The sequence below is a fragment of the Entelurus aequoreus genome, linkage group LG10 (assembly GCF_033978785.1).
Source record: "Entelurus aequoreus isolate RoL-2023_Sb linkage group LG10, RoL_Eaeq_v1.1, whole genome shotgun sequence".
NCBI lineage: Eukaryota > Metazoa > Chordata > Actinopteri > Syngnathiformes > Syngnathidae > Entelurus > Entelurus aequoreus.
The window spans coordinates 31,002,961-31,019,846 of record NC_084740.1 but is presented as its reverse complement, the minus strand read 5'-3'; the positions used below and the strand labels follow the sequence as shown (position 1 = coordinate 31,019,846).

At 43.5% G+C, this 16,886-nt stretch overlaps 1 protein-coding gene across 1 annotated transcript in view; it reads left to right on the top strand.

Annotated features, from left to right (window-relative positions):
* LOC133659136 (galactosylgalactosylxylosylprotein 3-beta-glucuronosyltransferase 1-like) overlaps positions 1–16,886 on the top strand; it is a 62,015-nt gene that overhangs the window by 11,938 nt on the left and 33,191 nt on the right. Inside the window, exon 3 of the mRNA XM_062061870.1 lies at positions 463–605. Within this exon, the coding sequence (XP_061917854.1) occupies positions 494–605 (112 nt within the window). The 5' untranslated portion in view covers positions 463–493. The remainder of the gene's footprint in view (positions 1–462; positions 606–16,886) is intronic.

The window sequence follows — 16,886 nt, the reverse complement described above, 5'->3', positions numbered from 1 at the left end:
CGGTCCCCGGGTCAAAAAGTTTGGGGACCCCTGTTCTAAAGAGTTCCATCATGGAGACAGGATTCCAAGGCTCCTCCTCCGCCTCCTCCAGGGCTTCCTCCTACAGCGCTGACCTTCTTTTCGCTGGCAGTCATCAACTCCTCCTGCTTCACTAATCTCATTCCGCCAGCAGAACGCTATTCAATATCTTCAAATTAGCTCAAGTTCCACTCCTAAGTCATCCAATGTGCGTTTCATTTCCTTGCATTCAAAATTCAGAAACATGCCTAGGTTTGTACTTTATGCATACGTTCATTACTGCGCAGTCTTCGGTCTCGACACAAAATACACAACAAAGTGGGCACTAAGTATGGTTACTTTCGATCCATACTTGAGAACTAAACCACAAGCATGAAATGACTGCGCTGCATAAAGTTGACTTGGTTCCAACATGGCTGACACTCCTGTTCTGTTTGCCCGCAGGTAATACAGAGCCAAATCACCAATCCTGGAGATGCCGAAGAGAAGAGATATTCTTGCCATCGTGTTGATCGTGTTACCCTGGACGTTGCTCATCACAGTTTGGCACCAAAGCGCTATCGCTCCGCTCCTCGCCATCCGCAAGGGTACGCACACGACAGAGAACACTCCACACGCCATACCCACGCTGAAGTGGTGCTCCAACCTGACGCTACACTTTGCGTTTCGACACGGTCACTGGTGTGCGTGAGTGACAGGAAGAAAAGCTTGGTCATAACTTGTTTGATGACAAGTCAGTTAACATGTACAAATCGGTAGACCTCAAATAATGGACAACCATCCATCCATCCATTTCTACCGCTTATTCCCTTTGGGGTCGCGGGGGGCGCTGGAGCCTATCTCAGCTACAATCGGGCGGAAGGCAGGGTACACCCTGGACAAGTCGCCACCTCATCACAGATAATGGATAACCCCTCTTTTTTAAGACAAAACTATTTTAATCCACAATATCCTCCGCGTTTCTCCAGGACACTAGTGTGTGTCTGAGTGACAGGAAGAAAAGCTCTGACTGGCTTGGGGATAACTCGTTTGGCGCCGTCTGTCAGCTAACATGTAGAGCCTTGTACACCACAAATATAAGATGACCCCTCTTTCTTCAGGACACAAACTATTGTGTAAGAGAAAATCATCTACATTTCTTCAGGACACTAGTGTGTGTGTGTGTGAGAGTGACGGGAAGAAAAGCTCAGACTCGTTTGGAGATAACTTTTTTGGTGCTCTGTCTCGGTTAAGATGTAAAAATATGTAGACCTCGAATAAAAGACGACCCCTCTTTTTCAAGACGAAAATTGTATTTTATCCTGGACAACGGTGTGAACATTTAATAGGAGGAAAAACTGATTGGCTTGAGGATAACTTGCTTGGTGCTCCCTGTCGCAATGTAGAATTTTGTACACTCTAAATATAAGACGACCCCGTCCACCCCTTTTTCAAGACATAAATTATTTTCAAAGATAAAATCTTCTGTATTTCTTCAGGTCACTGGTGTGTGTGTGTGTGTGTGTGTGTGTGTGTGTGTGTGTGTGTGTGTGTGTGTGTGTGTGTGTGTGTGTGTGTGTGTGTGTGTGTGTGTGTGTGTGTGTGTGTGTGTGTGTGTGTGTGTGTGTGTGTGTGTGTAACAGGAAGAAAAACTCTGAAACGCTCGCGGATAACTGACTTGATGTGACCTGCCGGTTAACATGTAGAAATGTGGAAACTCCAATACAAGACAATCCATCTGTTTCTAAAAAAAAAAAAAAAAAAAAAATAGGCTAATGCAGAAATCCTATAATAATTTGCACCCCAGAAGTGTAGGGGTCGTCCCTGAGCAAAATAAATATGCAACTTAACATGACTGTGTTAATTTAGCGGTCTACTGCGACTACTACAATGAGCAGGACCAGTGCACCTGGCACTATGAAAACTGTGGACGAGTCCAAACCTGTGGCAAAAGTAGCCATTCCTCGCTCAAGCTGGAAGGTATCTTTTTGGAAAAAAAAGATATATATATATTTTTTTAAAGTGCTGTGTGGGGGGAGGTTGTGATTAGCGCACTGCAGGAGCAAAAGGTCACCGCCTCAGTCGATGGTGTTGAGGGAGGAGGAGAGAGAAGAGAGAGACACATCTGAAAAGATTGTACTGAAAATGATAACTTGTAACACATGGTGATTAAAAGGCTTGGTGAAACGGCACAACTGACTCCTGACGTACTATCAGGGGAACGGGTAGGGAACGACCTCTACATCTGGCGCCCAACGTAAAAGAAGAAAGGCTGCGATGTCGTCACCAAGCCCCATAGAGGCGCTGGGACAGCTCTTGGCGGAGGTGTCGACGGCGAACCACCGGCAGAATGAGGCGATGCAGGCCCAAATTGCACAGCAGAGCCAGATCCTGTGAGCGCTCACGGAAAGGTCCGGAGCGGGGACAACCCCAGCAGCGAGGCCGACACTGACGACGGTGGGGATGCACAGGATGGCAGAGACAGAAGACGCGCAAAGTTTTATGGACATGTTTGAGGCGACAGCGAAGGCATGCGCATGGCCGGAGGTAGAGTGGGCGGTGCGGCTGCTACCGTTACTGGTGGGAGAGGCGCAGCGAGCGGCGCTCAGCCTGCCACCAGCGTCCCGCGTGAGCTACCGGGACATGAGGAGGCCGGTGTTGGACCGGACAGGAGGGTCCAAAGAGGACCACAGACGCCGGTTCCGGACCATGAGACTCGGACAAGAGGAGCAGCCTTTTGCCCTGGGCCAACAGCTGAGAGACGCGGCGACCAGATGGCTACAACCCGGAGGAATAGAGGAGGTGATCGAGCAGATCATCCTGGAACAATTCCTGGAGGCAATCCCGGCGCGGACGTCAGCGTGGGTCCGCTACCATCGACCACAAGGCGTAGCAGCGGCGGTAGCCTTGGCGGAGGACCACCTGGCCGTACACCGGGAGAAGGGGAAGGAGGACAAGGCTGCAGGAGGAGCGGAGAGGCCAGTCCCGGCGCCGCGCAGGATGCGGGCGCTGCCAGCAGAAGGAGCCCAGCCGTGGTCACGGCCACGACACAACCCAAGTCTGCTTTCTCCTCCTCAGGGCCAGGCCGCTGCAGACACTGCGTTTCCCCCGCAAACGGCGCCTCGAATGCCGGGGCAGGTGTGCTGGAGGTGTGGGCGGCTAGGACACCTGCAGCGGGAGTGTCCAGCGATGGAAGTGGGGCAGGTGATCCGGGTTGGCGACCCTCCAGCACCCTCCCCCGGGCCAGGAGAGACATACTATGTACCGGTAAGGATACAAGGGAGTATACACCGGGCGATGGTGGATTCGGGCTGCGAGCAGTCCATGATTCACCAAAACCTGGTTCGACCCGGGGCGTTGAGAAAAGCTACACGGGTGCAGGTTAAATGTGTGCATGGGGATATTCACGAGTACCCTATCGTGCCGGTGGACATTTTTTTTATAGAGGAAAAACATAGTGTTAAGGTGGCTGTAAATTCGTGCCTGGCGCACCCCTTAATCTTGGGAACAAATTGGGCGGGATTTAACGGGTTAATAAAGCAGTGCGCAGGGGTGCGTTCACGACCGGTAGGAAAAGGGAATGTCCGCGCTGTTCTCATCGGCGACGCGAGATTATCCGACGCTGCCGGGGGGGAGGGGGAAGGGGAGCCGGCGGGGGCTTCGCAGGAGGTTTCCCCGGTTCCCCAATGGCGCCCCATGGATGATTTTCCACTCGAGCAGTCTCGAGATGACACTCTGCGCGCGACCTGGGACCAAGTGATTTCAATTGATGGGCAGCGGGTTCGCCCGGGGATAGCGCGGGATTTCCCTCACTTTGCATTGATTAGGGACAGATTATACAGAGTGAGTCGTGACACTCAGACAGGGGAGGAAATCACCCAATTGTTGGTGCCAAAAAGGGGTTATGGGTTATGATAAAACACTCAATCGGATAATGGTCCGGTTCTATAGGCCAGGCATTCGGGCAGACGTGCGCCGCTGGTGCGCGGCCTGCCCGGACTGTCAACTAGTCAGCCCCGCGGCCACCCCTAGAGCACCTTTGCGGCCATTACCACTCATAGAGGTCCCGTTTGAGCGAATTGGCATGGACCTCGTCGGGCCATTTCACCCGAGCACCCAGGGATATCGCTTTGCACTAGTCCTGGTGGATTATGCAACGCGCTATCCCGAAGCAGTGCCACTGCGCTCCATCTCTGCAAAGAGTGTCGCGCAGGCACTATTTCAAGTTATCTCCCGAGTTGGAATCCCGAAAGAGATTCTAACTGACCAGGGCACGTCCTTTATGTCACGCACGTTAAAGGAGCTGTACGGATTATTGGGGATCAAATCTATTCGGACCAGCGTTTACCACCCGCAGACGGATGGGCTGGTAGAGCGGTTGAATAGAACCTTGAAATCCATGATCCGGAAGTTCGTACAGGAGGACAAACCAAATTGGCATAAATGGTTGGATCCCATGTTATGTGCAGTGCGGGAGGTTCCTCAGGCCTCAACAGGATTTTCTCCATTTGAACTGTTGTTCGGCAGGAAGCCGCGCGGGGTACTGGACCTAGTTAAAGAAAGCTGGGAGGAAGGTCCAAGCCCCAGTACAAATGAAATTCAGTACGTCATGGACTTGAGAGCAAAACTCCACACTTTGGGGCACTTGTCACGTGAGAATTTGCTCCAAGCCCAAGAACGTCAGCAGCGCCTGTATAACAAGGGGACGAAACTCAGACAATTTTCACCGGGAGAGAAAGTACTTGTATTACTCCCAACATCCAGCTCCAAATTACTCGCCAGGTGGCAGGGACCCTTTGTGGTCACACGACGAGTAGGTGACGTGGATTACGAGGTCAGGCGGTCTGACCGGGGTGGGGCAACACAAATATTCCACCTCAACCTACTAAAAGGTTGGAGGGAAGCGGAGCCTGTCTCCATGGTGACGGCGATAGCGGAGGGCGAGGAGCTGGGGCCGGAGGTTCCTCTCCGCTGTGATAATCATCTGACGCCGTCACAGAAAGCAGACGTGGCCAAATTGCAGCAGCATTTTGCTGACGTGTTCTCCCCTTGCCAGGCCGCACGACTCTCACCCAGCATCACATAGAGACCAGCCCAGGCGTGACGGTGAGGTCTCTGCCCTATAGGCTGCCCGAACACGAGCGCAAAGTAGTTCGGGAAGAATTAAAAGCCATGCTGGAATTGGGAGTGATAGAAGAGTCACACAGTGCGTGGTGCAGCCCCATAGTTCTGGTGGGGAAGAAAGATGGGTCTGTGCGGTTCTGTGTGGACTACCGCAAGGTAAATGATGTGTCACGTTTTGACGCCTATCCAATGCCCCGGGGCGACGAGCTCCTGGACCGGTTGGGCACTGCTCGGTTTTTTACGACACTGGATTTGACTGAGGGCTACTGGCAGATTCCCTTGTCTCCAGAGTCTAAGGAAAAAACGGCATTCTCCACTCCGGAAGGTTTGTACCAATTCGTGACCCTTCCGTTCGGCTTGTTCGGTGCGCCCGCCACATTTCAGAGACTCATGGACCGGGTGCTGCGGCCCCACGCTGCATATGCTGCCGCCTATCTGGATGATGTCATCATCCAGGGGAACAGCTGGGCGGAGCATGTGCAGAGGGTGGGGGCGGTGCTCGAGTCCCTGAGGCGGGCGGGGCTCACCGCCAACCCGGCGAAGTGCGCGGTTGGCTGGAGGGAGGTACAGTATCTGGGGTACCACTTGGGGGAAGGTCAGGTGCGGCCTCAGGTAGGAAAAACCGCAGCAGTTGCGGCCTGCCCGACTCCGAAGACGAAAAAGGAGGTGAGGCAGTTTTTAGGGTTGGTGGGCTACTACCGGAGGTTCATCCCCCGGTTTGCGGACCTGACCAGCCCACTAACTGACCTCACCCGAAAAGGTGCTCCAGATCTGGTCCAGTGGACGGGGCAGTGCCAGCAGGCATCCGAGATGGTGAGGAAAGCACTTTGCGAGGAGCCGGTACTGCGCATGCCTGATTTTTCTATCCCATTTTGTTTGCAGGCGGACGCGTCGGGCAGAGGACTGGGAGCCGTTTTATCCCAGCAGCGGGGGGGGCACCGACCACCCGGTCCTGTACATCAGCAGAAAGCTATCGGAAAGGGAGGCCAGATACAGTACGGTGGAAAGAGAGTGCCTCGCCAACCGGTGGGCGGTCGGTGCCCTCCGGTACTATCTGCTGGGACGCCCGTTCAGCCTCTGCTCGGACCACAAGCCCCTCCAGTGGCTCCACCGCATGAAGGATGCCAACGCGCGGATCACCCGGTGGTATCTCGCTTTACAACCCTACAATTTCAGAGTGATCCATAGGCCTGGGGCGCAGATGGCCGTGGCAGACTTCCTCTCCCGCTCCCGGGGGGGGGGGGGGGGGGGGGGGGGGAGTTGGCGCGGCCGGATGATGTCCCGGCCTAAGTCTGGCGGTGGAGGTATTTGGGGGGAGGTTGTGATTAGCGCACTGCAGGAGCAAAAGGTCACCGCCTCAGTCGATGGTGTTGAGGGCGGAGCGCCGTCGACTAGGGGCGGACCATGTGCGGGACGGCGAGACGCAGCTGGCAGGTGATTAGATTTCGCAGGTGGTACGTGTTAATCTGATCATCTGTTGTCTTTAACAGTGAGCGGCCAGCAGAAGAGGAGAGAGAAGAGAGAGACACATCTGAAAAGATTGTACTGAAAATGATAACTTGTAACACATGGTGATTAAAAGGCTTGGTGAAACGGCACAACTGACTCCTGACGTATTATCAGGGGAACGGGTAGGGAACGACCTCTACATGCTGGTTATTAGAAATATATATAGTAAAAGGTTGCTATCCCAGATGTCCCGAAGACGCTCCATATTACGATGAAAACAGAGGCATATGCACCCAATTGACAGACTGCACCTGCTATTTTAATAACGCCATTCTCCAACCAGGGAGAGTGGTGATGATTCAAGGAACTGAGTGGTAAGTTCCATCCAATTGGCTAAAATAAATATTATACTACTTTTGTAACTCACCTGTGTCTTCTTTTTGTCAGCTCTTGTGTAAATGGAACAATCAAGTGTGGTAAGTACTCATGATTAGTCATTATCCATTTTATCCATTATCCTAGAGGGCTATCTTATTCTAAAGAAATAGAGCAAAAACAAATATCCACTGCAAGGGACGCTGGTTCCCAGGAGGTTAGGTCCAACAGTTTTATCATCCAGTTGTCCGTTTCTAGTGCATAATTAGGCTCCCACTGGTCTCTAAAATTCTTCAAGTACAGTATAAACAAAAACCAAACTGATCTTGCAGGAGTTTCGTGGTAAATTTAGGCACTAATGTAGGCCACATGAACATACTGCAGTAACAATATTTAATTAGCTAAGAAATTAAGCTTCTCCATATATTTATACTTTTTTTCCATTACATATTTTTGATAACAATATAATTATTATTGCTACAGTATTATGATTACAAATGTTATAATATTAGTTGTAGGCTGGTAGTATAAAAATTTACTAGGTTGTACGGAAAAAAGTTATACTTTTTCAAGAAAAATAATCGGTAAATTAAAAACTTTTAAATTAGTTAATTTAATTGATTTATTTAAAAAGTTGTAAAATAGTAAGCATATTAATATTATTATTATTAATATTATTTAAAACTTTAGATATGCATATGCTGCATTTAAATAAATTCATACTTTTCTAAGAAAATGTATCTTTAAATTTAAAGCCTTAAAATTATATTTTTCAATTAAATTAAGAAGTTGTAAAAAATTAGCTTATTATTATTAATAATAACAATAATAGCTTGAACATCTAATGCACTGAAAAAAATCATACTTTCCCAAGAAAAATCAATAAATTCAAAGCTTTAAAATATTGTTATTTATTTATTTATGTATTCTTTGGTTGTAAAAAAAAAAATTTTAAAAGTATGCTGATTATATTATCATCACAATCATTATTACTAGTAATGTTGTTACTCAAAATATTTAAAGTTAAAAATAAGCACTGAAAAAAATATTTATTTTCAAGAAAATATAGTGTACCTACAATGTCCAATCTTGGTGAAATGTAATGTTTTTTTCATATTTATTTAAAAGTACTTTGAAATTATTACTATTTAAAACTTTATATATGCATATGCTGTATTTAAATAAATTCATTCTTTTCTAAAAAAAAAACAAAAAAACTTATCTTTAAATTCAAAGCCTTAAAATTATGTTTTTCAATTGAATTAATAAGCTGTAAAAAATAATTAGCTGATTATTATTATTATGAATAATTATTGTAATAATAATTATTGTATTATTAATATATATTATATTATTAATATATTAATATATCAATAATTATTATTAATAATTAATAATTATTATTTATTTTTTTATTAATAATAACAATAGCTTGAATTATGCATCTAATGCACTGAAAAAAATCATACTTTCCCGAGAAAAATTTATCAATTCAAAGCTTTAAAATATTCATTTATGTATTCTTTGGTTGTAAAAAAAATAAAGTATGCTGATTATCATCACAATCATTATTATTAGTAATGTTGTTACTCAAAATTTACAAATTAAAAATAAGCACATGATGCACTGAAATATATATATTTTCAAGAAAATAAAATTTACATATAATGTCCATCCATCCATCCATTTTCTACCGCTTATTCCCTTCGGGGTCGCGGGGGGCGCTGGAGCCTATCTCAGTTACAATCGGGCGGAAGGCGGGGTACACCCTGGACAAGTCGCCATCTCATCGCAGGGCCAACACAGATAGACGGACAACATTCACACTCACATTCACACACTAGGGCCAATTTAGTGTTGCCAATCAACCAATCTTTGTGAAATTGAATGTTTTTATCATATTTATTTAAAAAGACTTTAGAATTATCATTATTGTTATTGTTAATATTTTTGTTGTTTTACTAACTGTATATTACATAGTGTAAAATATGTATGCTGTAAATCTATTAATACAAAATATAAGTGGAATAGTGGTAGCATTGTTTCTATTCTTATACATAAATACATTTGAAAAATTGAAAACAATAAATATTTATCCATCAACACATTATTTACAGTAAAAGACTAATTCCCATTTTTAGTAATGATAATAATAATAATAATACTGTCGAGAACAATACTTTAATCAACCACATCATATATTTTACCACATTCTCCCTTCTCATTCCCAGCCAATCAAGTTATATTCTATATCTTATTTATATTTTTTCCAATTTCACTGACTACCATTCACCGCTAATCAATTTCAGGGTCCATTTAAGCGGTTTGATATAATAAATGGGTCCACCAATTAGCCTAATGGAGCCTCAGCAACATGCAGTCAGAGTCATTAGTACATTATACTCATGAGCTTCCCAATCTCTCTCCTGGGACAGAAAAACAACCACCAATGTAAAATGTCAAGTATGCTGCAGAGTAAACAAACCAAATTAGCTGGACGGCAAATCAATGTGACTTTGTCCTCTGCTTATGATGTCACCTACACAAACAATGAGTCTAAACAATGTGCAAATGCTGTCACATAATGTCACTTTTTAATATCTGAGGCAGCGAGGGGACGCGTGAAGAAATAAATAACCTCACTGTTATTTAACCCCGACTGCAGGCTGCCTTTTTTTGTGGGCTCTCATAAAAGAGGAGCTGCAGGTTTTTTTTTGGCAGAGTCGGTGCTGGCAGGCTGTGCTGAGCATCTGGCCATCAGCAGATTGAGTTAATCTAGCGGCCGCAGAGAAAAATCCTCTTTATGTCTCAAGTGCGAACAGCTTCAAGGATGAACTCTGACAAAGATTTATTTTAGGCGTGCCACAATAAATTGACGTTAACGACATTAATGGTTCTATAATCCTTTTCATATAGGACCTCAAAACCAAGGCTGCTGGATGTGTACAGAAAGTGACCACTTGATATTCTGTATCCATAAACGTGATGAGATTTGTGCTGTCACCAATATATTCATCTGATTATAATCCTGGTATGTGTGCATTTTCAGATGAACTGCACAAAAATATCAAATACAGAGAGAAAATCCTCCTGCAGCTGCTGTGCGATATACATAATAATACATTTCCAATTTAAGTCGTAACACAGTAAATCCATAAAGGTCTTTACTGGGAAAAAAATGTAGCGTAAAGGTGATTTGCCTTTAGTATGTAATCCTTGTTATGACATGTAAAAAAAAAACAACACAGTTTGCAAATTTATTTTTCTAAAAAATCCAAAAATACACTATATTGCCAAAAGTATTTGGCCACCTGCCTTTACTCAGATATGAACTTGAAGTGCCATCCCATGGAATTGTTCAAAATGTTTTCGTATCCTGGATCTTTCAAAGTTACTTTCACTATAACTAAGGGGACAAGCCCAACTCCTGGAAAACAACCCCACACCATAATTCCTCCTCCATCAAATTTCACACTCGTTACAATGACGTCCGAAATGTAGCGTTCTCCTGGCAACCTCCAAACCCATACTGGGCCATCAGATTGCCAGATGGAAGAGTGTGATTCGTCAGTCCAGAGAAGGCGTCTCCACTGCTCTAGAGTCCAGTGGTAACGTGCTTTAAACCACTGCGTCCAACGCTTCGCATTGGAAACCCATTCCATGAAGCTCTCTGCGTACTGTACGTGGGCTAATCGGCAGGTCACATGAAGTTTGGAGCTCAGTAGCAACTGATGTGCAGAAAGTCATTGCACTATGCACTTCAGCATCCGCTGACCCCTCTCTGTCAGTTTATGTGGCCTACCACTTGGTGGCTGAGTTGCTGTTGTTCCCCTCTCTCTAGGTCGTCCTCAGACGAGCCTTTCATCGTTGCTTCCAGTCATCCCGATTCTCCATACATTTGGCCAGTTCCTTGGTACTCTGAGCTCCTGCATCCTTCTTGAGTACATCCACGTATGTTAGTGTGGGACGTCCTCTTGACCGATGCCCATGTGTTGGTTCCCACAGTACCAATTTGCTGGCTGGCAGCTCCTGATGCCTTTGGCAGTGCCTTGCTAGTCTCATTCTCCTTACAGCAATCTTCTCGCTCACCCTTGGTATTCCCCTGTAGAGGACTCTGTTGGTTACGTGCGCACTCTTGTTGATGTAATGCACTGCACGCAGCATCCTGGTGTAGCAACCATCCAGAGACCTCTCCAGGGTTGGCTTCAGGGTCCAGCATTCGCTGCCATAGAGGAGAACGGACTCAACTGTCGCGTAGAAGAAGCTGAGTTTGATTTGGCGGGGGAGGTTGGAGCTCCATACACTGGTCATGCCGTTCAGGGCCCTTCATGCAAGTGCCTTCCTCACTTTTAAATCCTGCTCAGTTGAGTTGACCCATCCGCCCAGGTATTTGAAGTCCTCAACTTCTTTCAGCACAGTGCCTCCTGCTGTTATCAGAGGTTGATGTTCTGGTGGAACATTGTAGGTCATGACCTCAGTTTTCTTGGCATTTAGCCGAAGGCCAACCTTGGCGCACTCTAGCTCTACCCTGTGTAGGAGTTCTTGTGCTTGTTCCACGTTGTTGGAGAGCAGACTGATGTCATCCGCATAGTCAAGGTCTGTCAGGACCACTGCCGGTTGTCGACTCGACTTCCTTGGTGTCAGCGTGAAGCCAAGTTCCTGTTCTCGCCCATTTATTGCCTTCCTGAGCGCATGATCAAGGACTATGATGAAGAGGAAGGGGGCTAGTGTATCCCCTTGTATAACTCCAGTCAGGATGTCAAACTCCTCGCTGTTGCCATCTGGGGTCACCACCCTGGCCCTTGTTCCTGCGTATATGGACTCTATTGCTCGGAGTAGGTTCGGAGGAATACTGTATGCCTTCAAGATCTTCACCATCGTGCCTCGATGTATCGAGCCAAATGCCTTTTTGAAGTCTATGAAGCATAGGACTGCAGTCAGGTTGTCCTTCCTCACCTCCTCAATCAATCTCCTAAGTGCCAAGATCTGGGCTGTAGTTGTTCGTCCTTCTCGAAAGCCGTTCTGATTTACTCTCAGGTGAGGGTCGATTGCATGCCGGGCCCTGTTTAGGATCATGCGATCATCCCCTACTCTTTACTATTCTTATAATAAAGTTGACTTTGGAATATTTAGGAGCGAGGACATTTCACGACTCGATTTGTTGCACAGGTGGCATCCTATGACAGTTCCATGCTGGAAATCACTGAGAGCGGCCCATTCTTTCCCAAATGTTTGTTGAAACAGTCTCCGTGCCTTAGTGCTTGATTTTATACACCGGGCCAAGTGATTAGGACACCTGATTCTCATCATTTGGATGGGTGACCAAATACTTTTGGCAATATAGTGTATATACATTTGTCACCAATTCCATTGTCTTTTTTTACACATAATCTTGACATGAAAAATTAGAAAGTGGTATTTAACATTCAGAAAGAATTCCAGCTATGAGGTTCAACAAACAGAAGTCTTACCCTTAGGAAAATCTTAGAGAACGGGTTCCAGAACAGCTGACCTGCGTTACAGTCGGAAGGGATTCCTATGGCCCCATTCGTGGCGACTTACCTGACACATGAAACGTGAGAAATTTGGGGCAGGCACTATCCACTTTAGCCGCCGGATGGTAGTAGAGCGTTGAATATCTTAAAGTGTGTTTTGTGGCAATTCTAACTTTTTACATGTATGCTAGAATGTCTTTTAAACCATTTTGACTATGAATATAATGTATTTATCCATGGGGCTCGTTATATCACATGACTGAATGTGTCTTATGACTGTGTTTCTTAACTATAGGGCCAGGACCCATTGTTGGGCCATAAGCGCATCCCAGGGGGCCGCCAAAAAATATCTTTCTCAGCTGTGGTCCGTATGGACAGTTGTAATGCACGTTTCCACCATTTGTGGCAGTAATGACCAGTGTTGGGTTAGTTACTGAAAACCAGTAACTAGTTATAGTTACTAGTTACTTCATTTCAAAAGTAACTCAGTTAGTAACTCAGTTACTTACACCAAAAAGTAATGCGTTCCTTTGAAAAGTAACTATTTAGTTACTTCTTTTTTTCTTCTTTTTTTTTAAAGCTCCCATTAATGCCCTTTAGCCTTCATTTCAGTACTGTTATTACACTGGAGAATAATACAATGTGTTGATCAACTTGACATGCATTTGCATCACTGAACTCTGCTAAGCAATGTGGTCTACATACAACACACAAAGACAAAGATATGTTTCAAAGGCCAATTTGTTTCTGGCCAGAACCAATTGACAAAACTATTTTAAATAGCTGCAACATAACATACATAAGTAACAAACAGCATAATAACAACATAGCTGTAAACCAAATACCGTAATTTCCGGACTATAAGCCGCTACTTTTTCCCCTCGTTCTGGTCCCTGCGGCTTATACAAGGGTGCGGCTTATTTACGGCCTGTTCTTCTCCGACACAGACGAAGAGGATTTCGGTGGTTTTAGTACGCAGGAGGAAGACGATGACACAATGATTAAAGACTGACTTTTCATATACCGGTAGGCTGGTTATTTTGATAACGTACAGGCGAGCACTTTGTATTACTTTGCACCGTTGTATTATTTGTACTCTGCACGAATGCTGTTCGCCATGTCAAAGATGTGAAAGTTTGATTGAATGATTGAAAGATTTATTGTTAATAAATGGGACGCTTTGCGTTCCCAAACAGTCATCTCTGTCCCGACAATCCCCTCCGTGGTAGCAGGAACCCCTATATACTACGGTAATTACATATCAAAACCCTGCGGCTTATAGTCGGGTGCGGCTTATATGTGGAGCAATCTGTATTTTCCCCTAAATTTAGCTGGTGCGGCTTATAGTCAGGTGCGGCTTATAGTCCGGAAATTACGGTAAGTACTTTAACTTTATTTTTACATACACAAAGCCTAACCAGGCATTTTTTCCTCAAAGAATTCTGACAAAATCATGTCTGAAGCTCAGAACACTCTACACATTTCCCCAGTTTTAGTTTAGAGATAAGGAAAGATTGGTCTGCACAAAAAAATGAAATACAGAGAGAAAATCCTCCTGCAGCTGCTGTGCGATATATATATTAATACATTTCCAATTTAAGTCGTCTCAAACTGTCGTAATACAGTAAAAGGTCTTTACTGGAGAAAAAAAACGTAGCGTAAAGGTGATTTGCCTTTAGTATGTAATCCTTGTCATGAAATGTAAAAACAAAACACAATTTACAAATTTAGTTTTTTTTAAAAATCAAAAATATATGAATTTGACACTAATTCCATTGTCTTTTTTTTAAACATAATCTGACATGAAAAATTAGAAAATGGTATTCAACATTCAGAAATAATTCCAGCATAAAAATGTGTTTCAGCATTGTTAACACTAAAAATGTAAAAACAATATCTTGTTCTTGAATTTACTAGAAAAAAAACATGTTTTGCCACAGAGCATAAAATCAATACAACACACATTCCTAATTTAAGTTTTTTAAAAATTCCAATTTGTCGAACATTTTACAAATTCATTAAATTTTAGGTGAGGCTGTCAAAATTAACGACTTAACTCATGTGATTAATCACAAAAAAATGATCGCATTAATCATGAACACACTTAGATTAATCATGCAATTTTATTTTGGGCGTACAAGCTCAAATGCATACGTCAGTACAAAAATGAGTGAGGAGACTCCAACACTTGTGCCGGCTGGCACATTTCACTCCTAAATACAGCCTGAAAGAACTTTAGATAAAACTGTTACCAAGTTTTGAGCAAATAAATGACAAGAATTGAAGTAAAATGTGTAAAAACGTTCCTAGGTGACATTCTGAGAATAAAATTGCATTTGTGTACAAATATCGGGGTCTTTTCTTAAGCACATTTTAACTATGCAAGCGAGTAATCAGCTGTGAATAATCATGATTAATCCAAATTCCAAAATGTGGTTAATCTGATTTTAAAAATAATAATTTGACAGCCCTATTTTTAAGTAAACATGTCAAATGTTATACTGCATGGATCACAAAGAAAAAACACTTAACATTCTGAAATAATTCAAGTGTAAAAATATGTTTAAAAAAGCTAAATTATATACTTTTTCCAATGTCTTTTTTGTACAAAATCTTGCAAAATTATTTACATTTTGAGAAAACATAATCAATAGTCCTTGTAAAAAAAATGTAATATGTATTTAACATTCAGAAGGAATTCCAGCATAACAATAACTTAACCACATTTAACAATAATACTTAAAACATTTGGACACATTTTCATGATTTTTATTTACCCCAAAAAATCCAAAATATGTCATTTTTCCACTAATTCCAGTGTATTTTTGTAGAAAATCATACAAATTATAGAGTGCATCTGTAAAGTATTCACAGCACTGCACTTTTTCAAATGTTTCCATGTTACAGCCTTATTCCAAAATGGAATAATTTAATTTTATCCTCAAAATTCTACAGACAATACCCACAATGACAGTGTGAAAAGTGTTTTTTTTTATTTGCAACATTGTTAAAAAAATAGAATAAAACATCACATGTACATAAGTATTCACAGCCTTTCCTCAATACTTTGTTGATGCACCTTTGGCAGCAATTACAGCCTCAAATATTTTTTAATACAACGCCACAAGCTTAGCACACCGATTTTTGGAGAGTTTTGCCCAAAATCCATCAGGTTGGATGGGAAGTGTTGGTTTTCACCCAGGATGTCTCTGTACATTGCTGCATTCATCTTAGTCTAGTCAGGGAGGTGACCAAGAACCCAATGGTCACTTTGTCAGAGCTACAGCATTCCTCTGTGAGAAGAGAACCTTCCAGAAGAACAACCATCCCTGCAACAATCCACTAATTAGGCCTGTACGGTATAATGGCCAGACGAAAGCCATTTTATAGTAAATGCACCTAAAAGACTCTCACACTACAAGAAACAAATTCTCTGGTCTGATGAGACAAATATTGAACTATTTTGGAGGAAACCAGGCATCGCTCATCACCAGGCCAATACCATCCCTACAGTGAAGCATGGTGGTGGCAGCATCATGCTACGGGGAAGTTTTTCAGCAGCAAGAACTGGGAGACAACTCAGGATAGAGGGAAATATGAATACAACAATGTACAGAGACATCCTGGATGAAAACCAACGCTTCCCATCCAACCTGATGGAGCTTGAAAGGTGCTGGAAAGAGGAATGGGCAAAACTAGCATTAGCCAAAAAGCTCTCTTCCGGTTGCAGTTAGTCCAGACCTTTTAACAGGGGCCAGGAAACGCAAGCATATAACCCCAATTCTTGAGACTTTGCACTGACTCCCTGTTCATTTTAGAATTGATTGTAAAATGTTGCTGTTTGCTTTTAAAGCTTTGCATGGACCGGCACCTCATTATATCTCGGACCTTATCCAAATTTACACTCCTGAGGTCCGAGGCCTGAGGTCCAAGGGCCAGCTCCAGCTCATGGTGCCCAAGACGAGACTTAAAACCAGGGGAGACAGGGCCTTTCTCTGTGGTCGGCCCTAAGCTCTGGAACACTCTGCCCCTCCATGTTCCAACTGCTCCCACAGTGGAGTGTTTTAAGTCTCGTCTTAAGACCCACTTTTATTCTCTGGCTTTTAACACGACGTGAGTTGTGTGGTCCTCTGTGTTTTAAAATTTGTATTTCCATTTATTGTTTTAGTTGGTTTTACCCTTTAAAATTGTTTTTAATCACATTTATTTGTATATTGTTTTTATATTTATTTAGTTTTTATTCAGTCATTGGTGGAGCTAAGGATAATATTTTAATCTTGTTTTTAATATTTTTGTGCAGCACTTTGGAAACATGTTTGTTGTTTAAATGTGCTATATAGGGCTGCAACTAATGATTCATTTGATAATCAAATAATCTGTCGATTATTACTTCGATTAATCGATTAATAATCGGATAAAAGAGACAAACTACATTTCTATCCTATC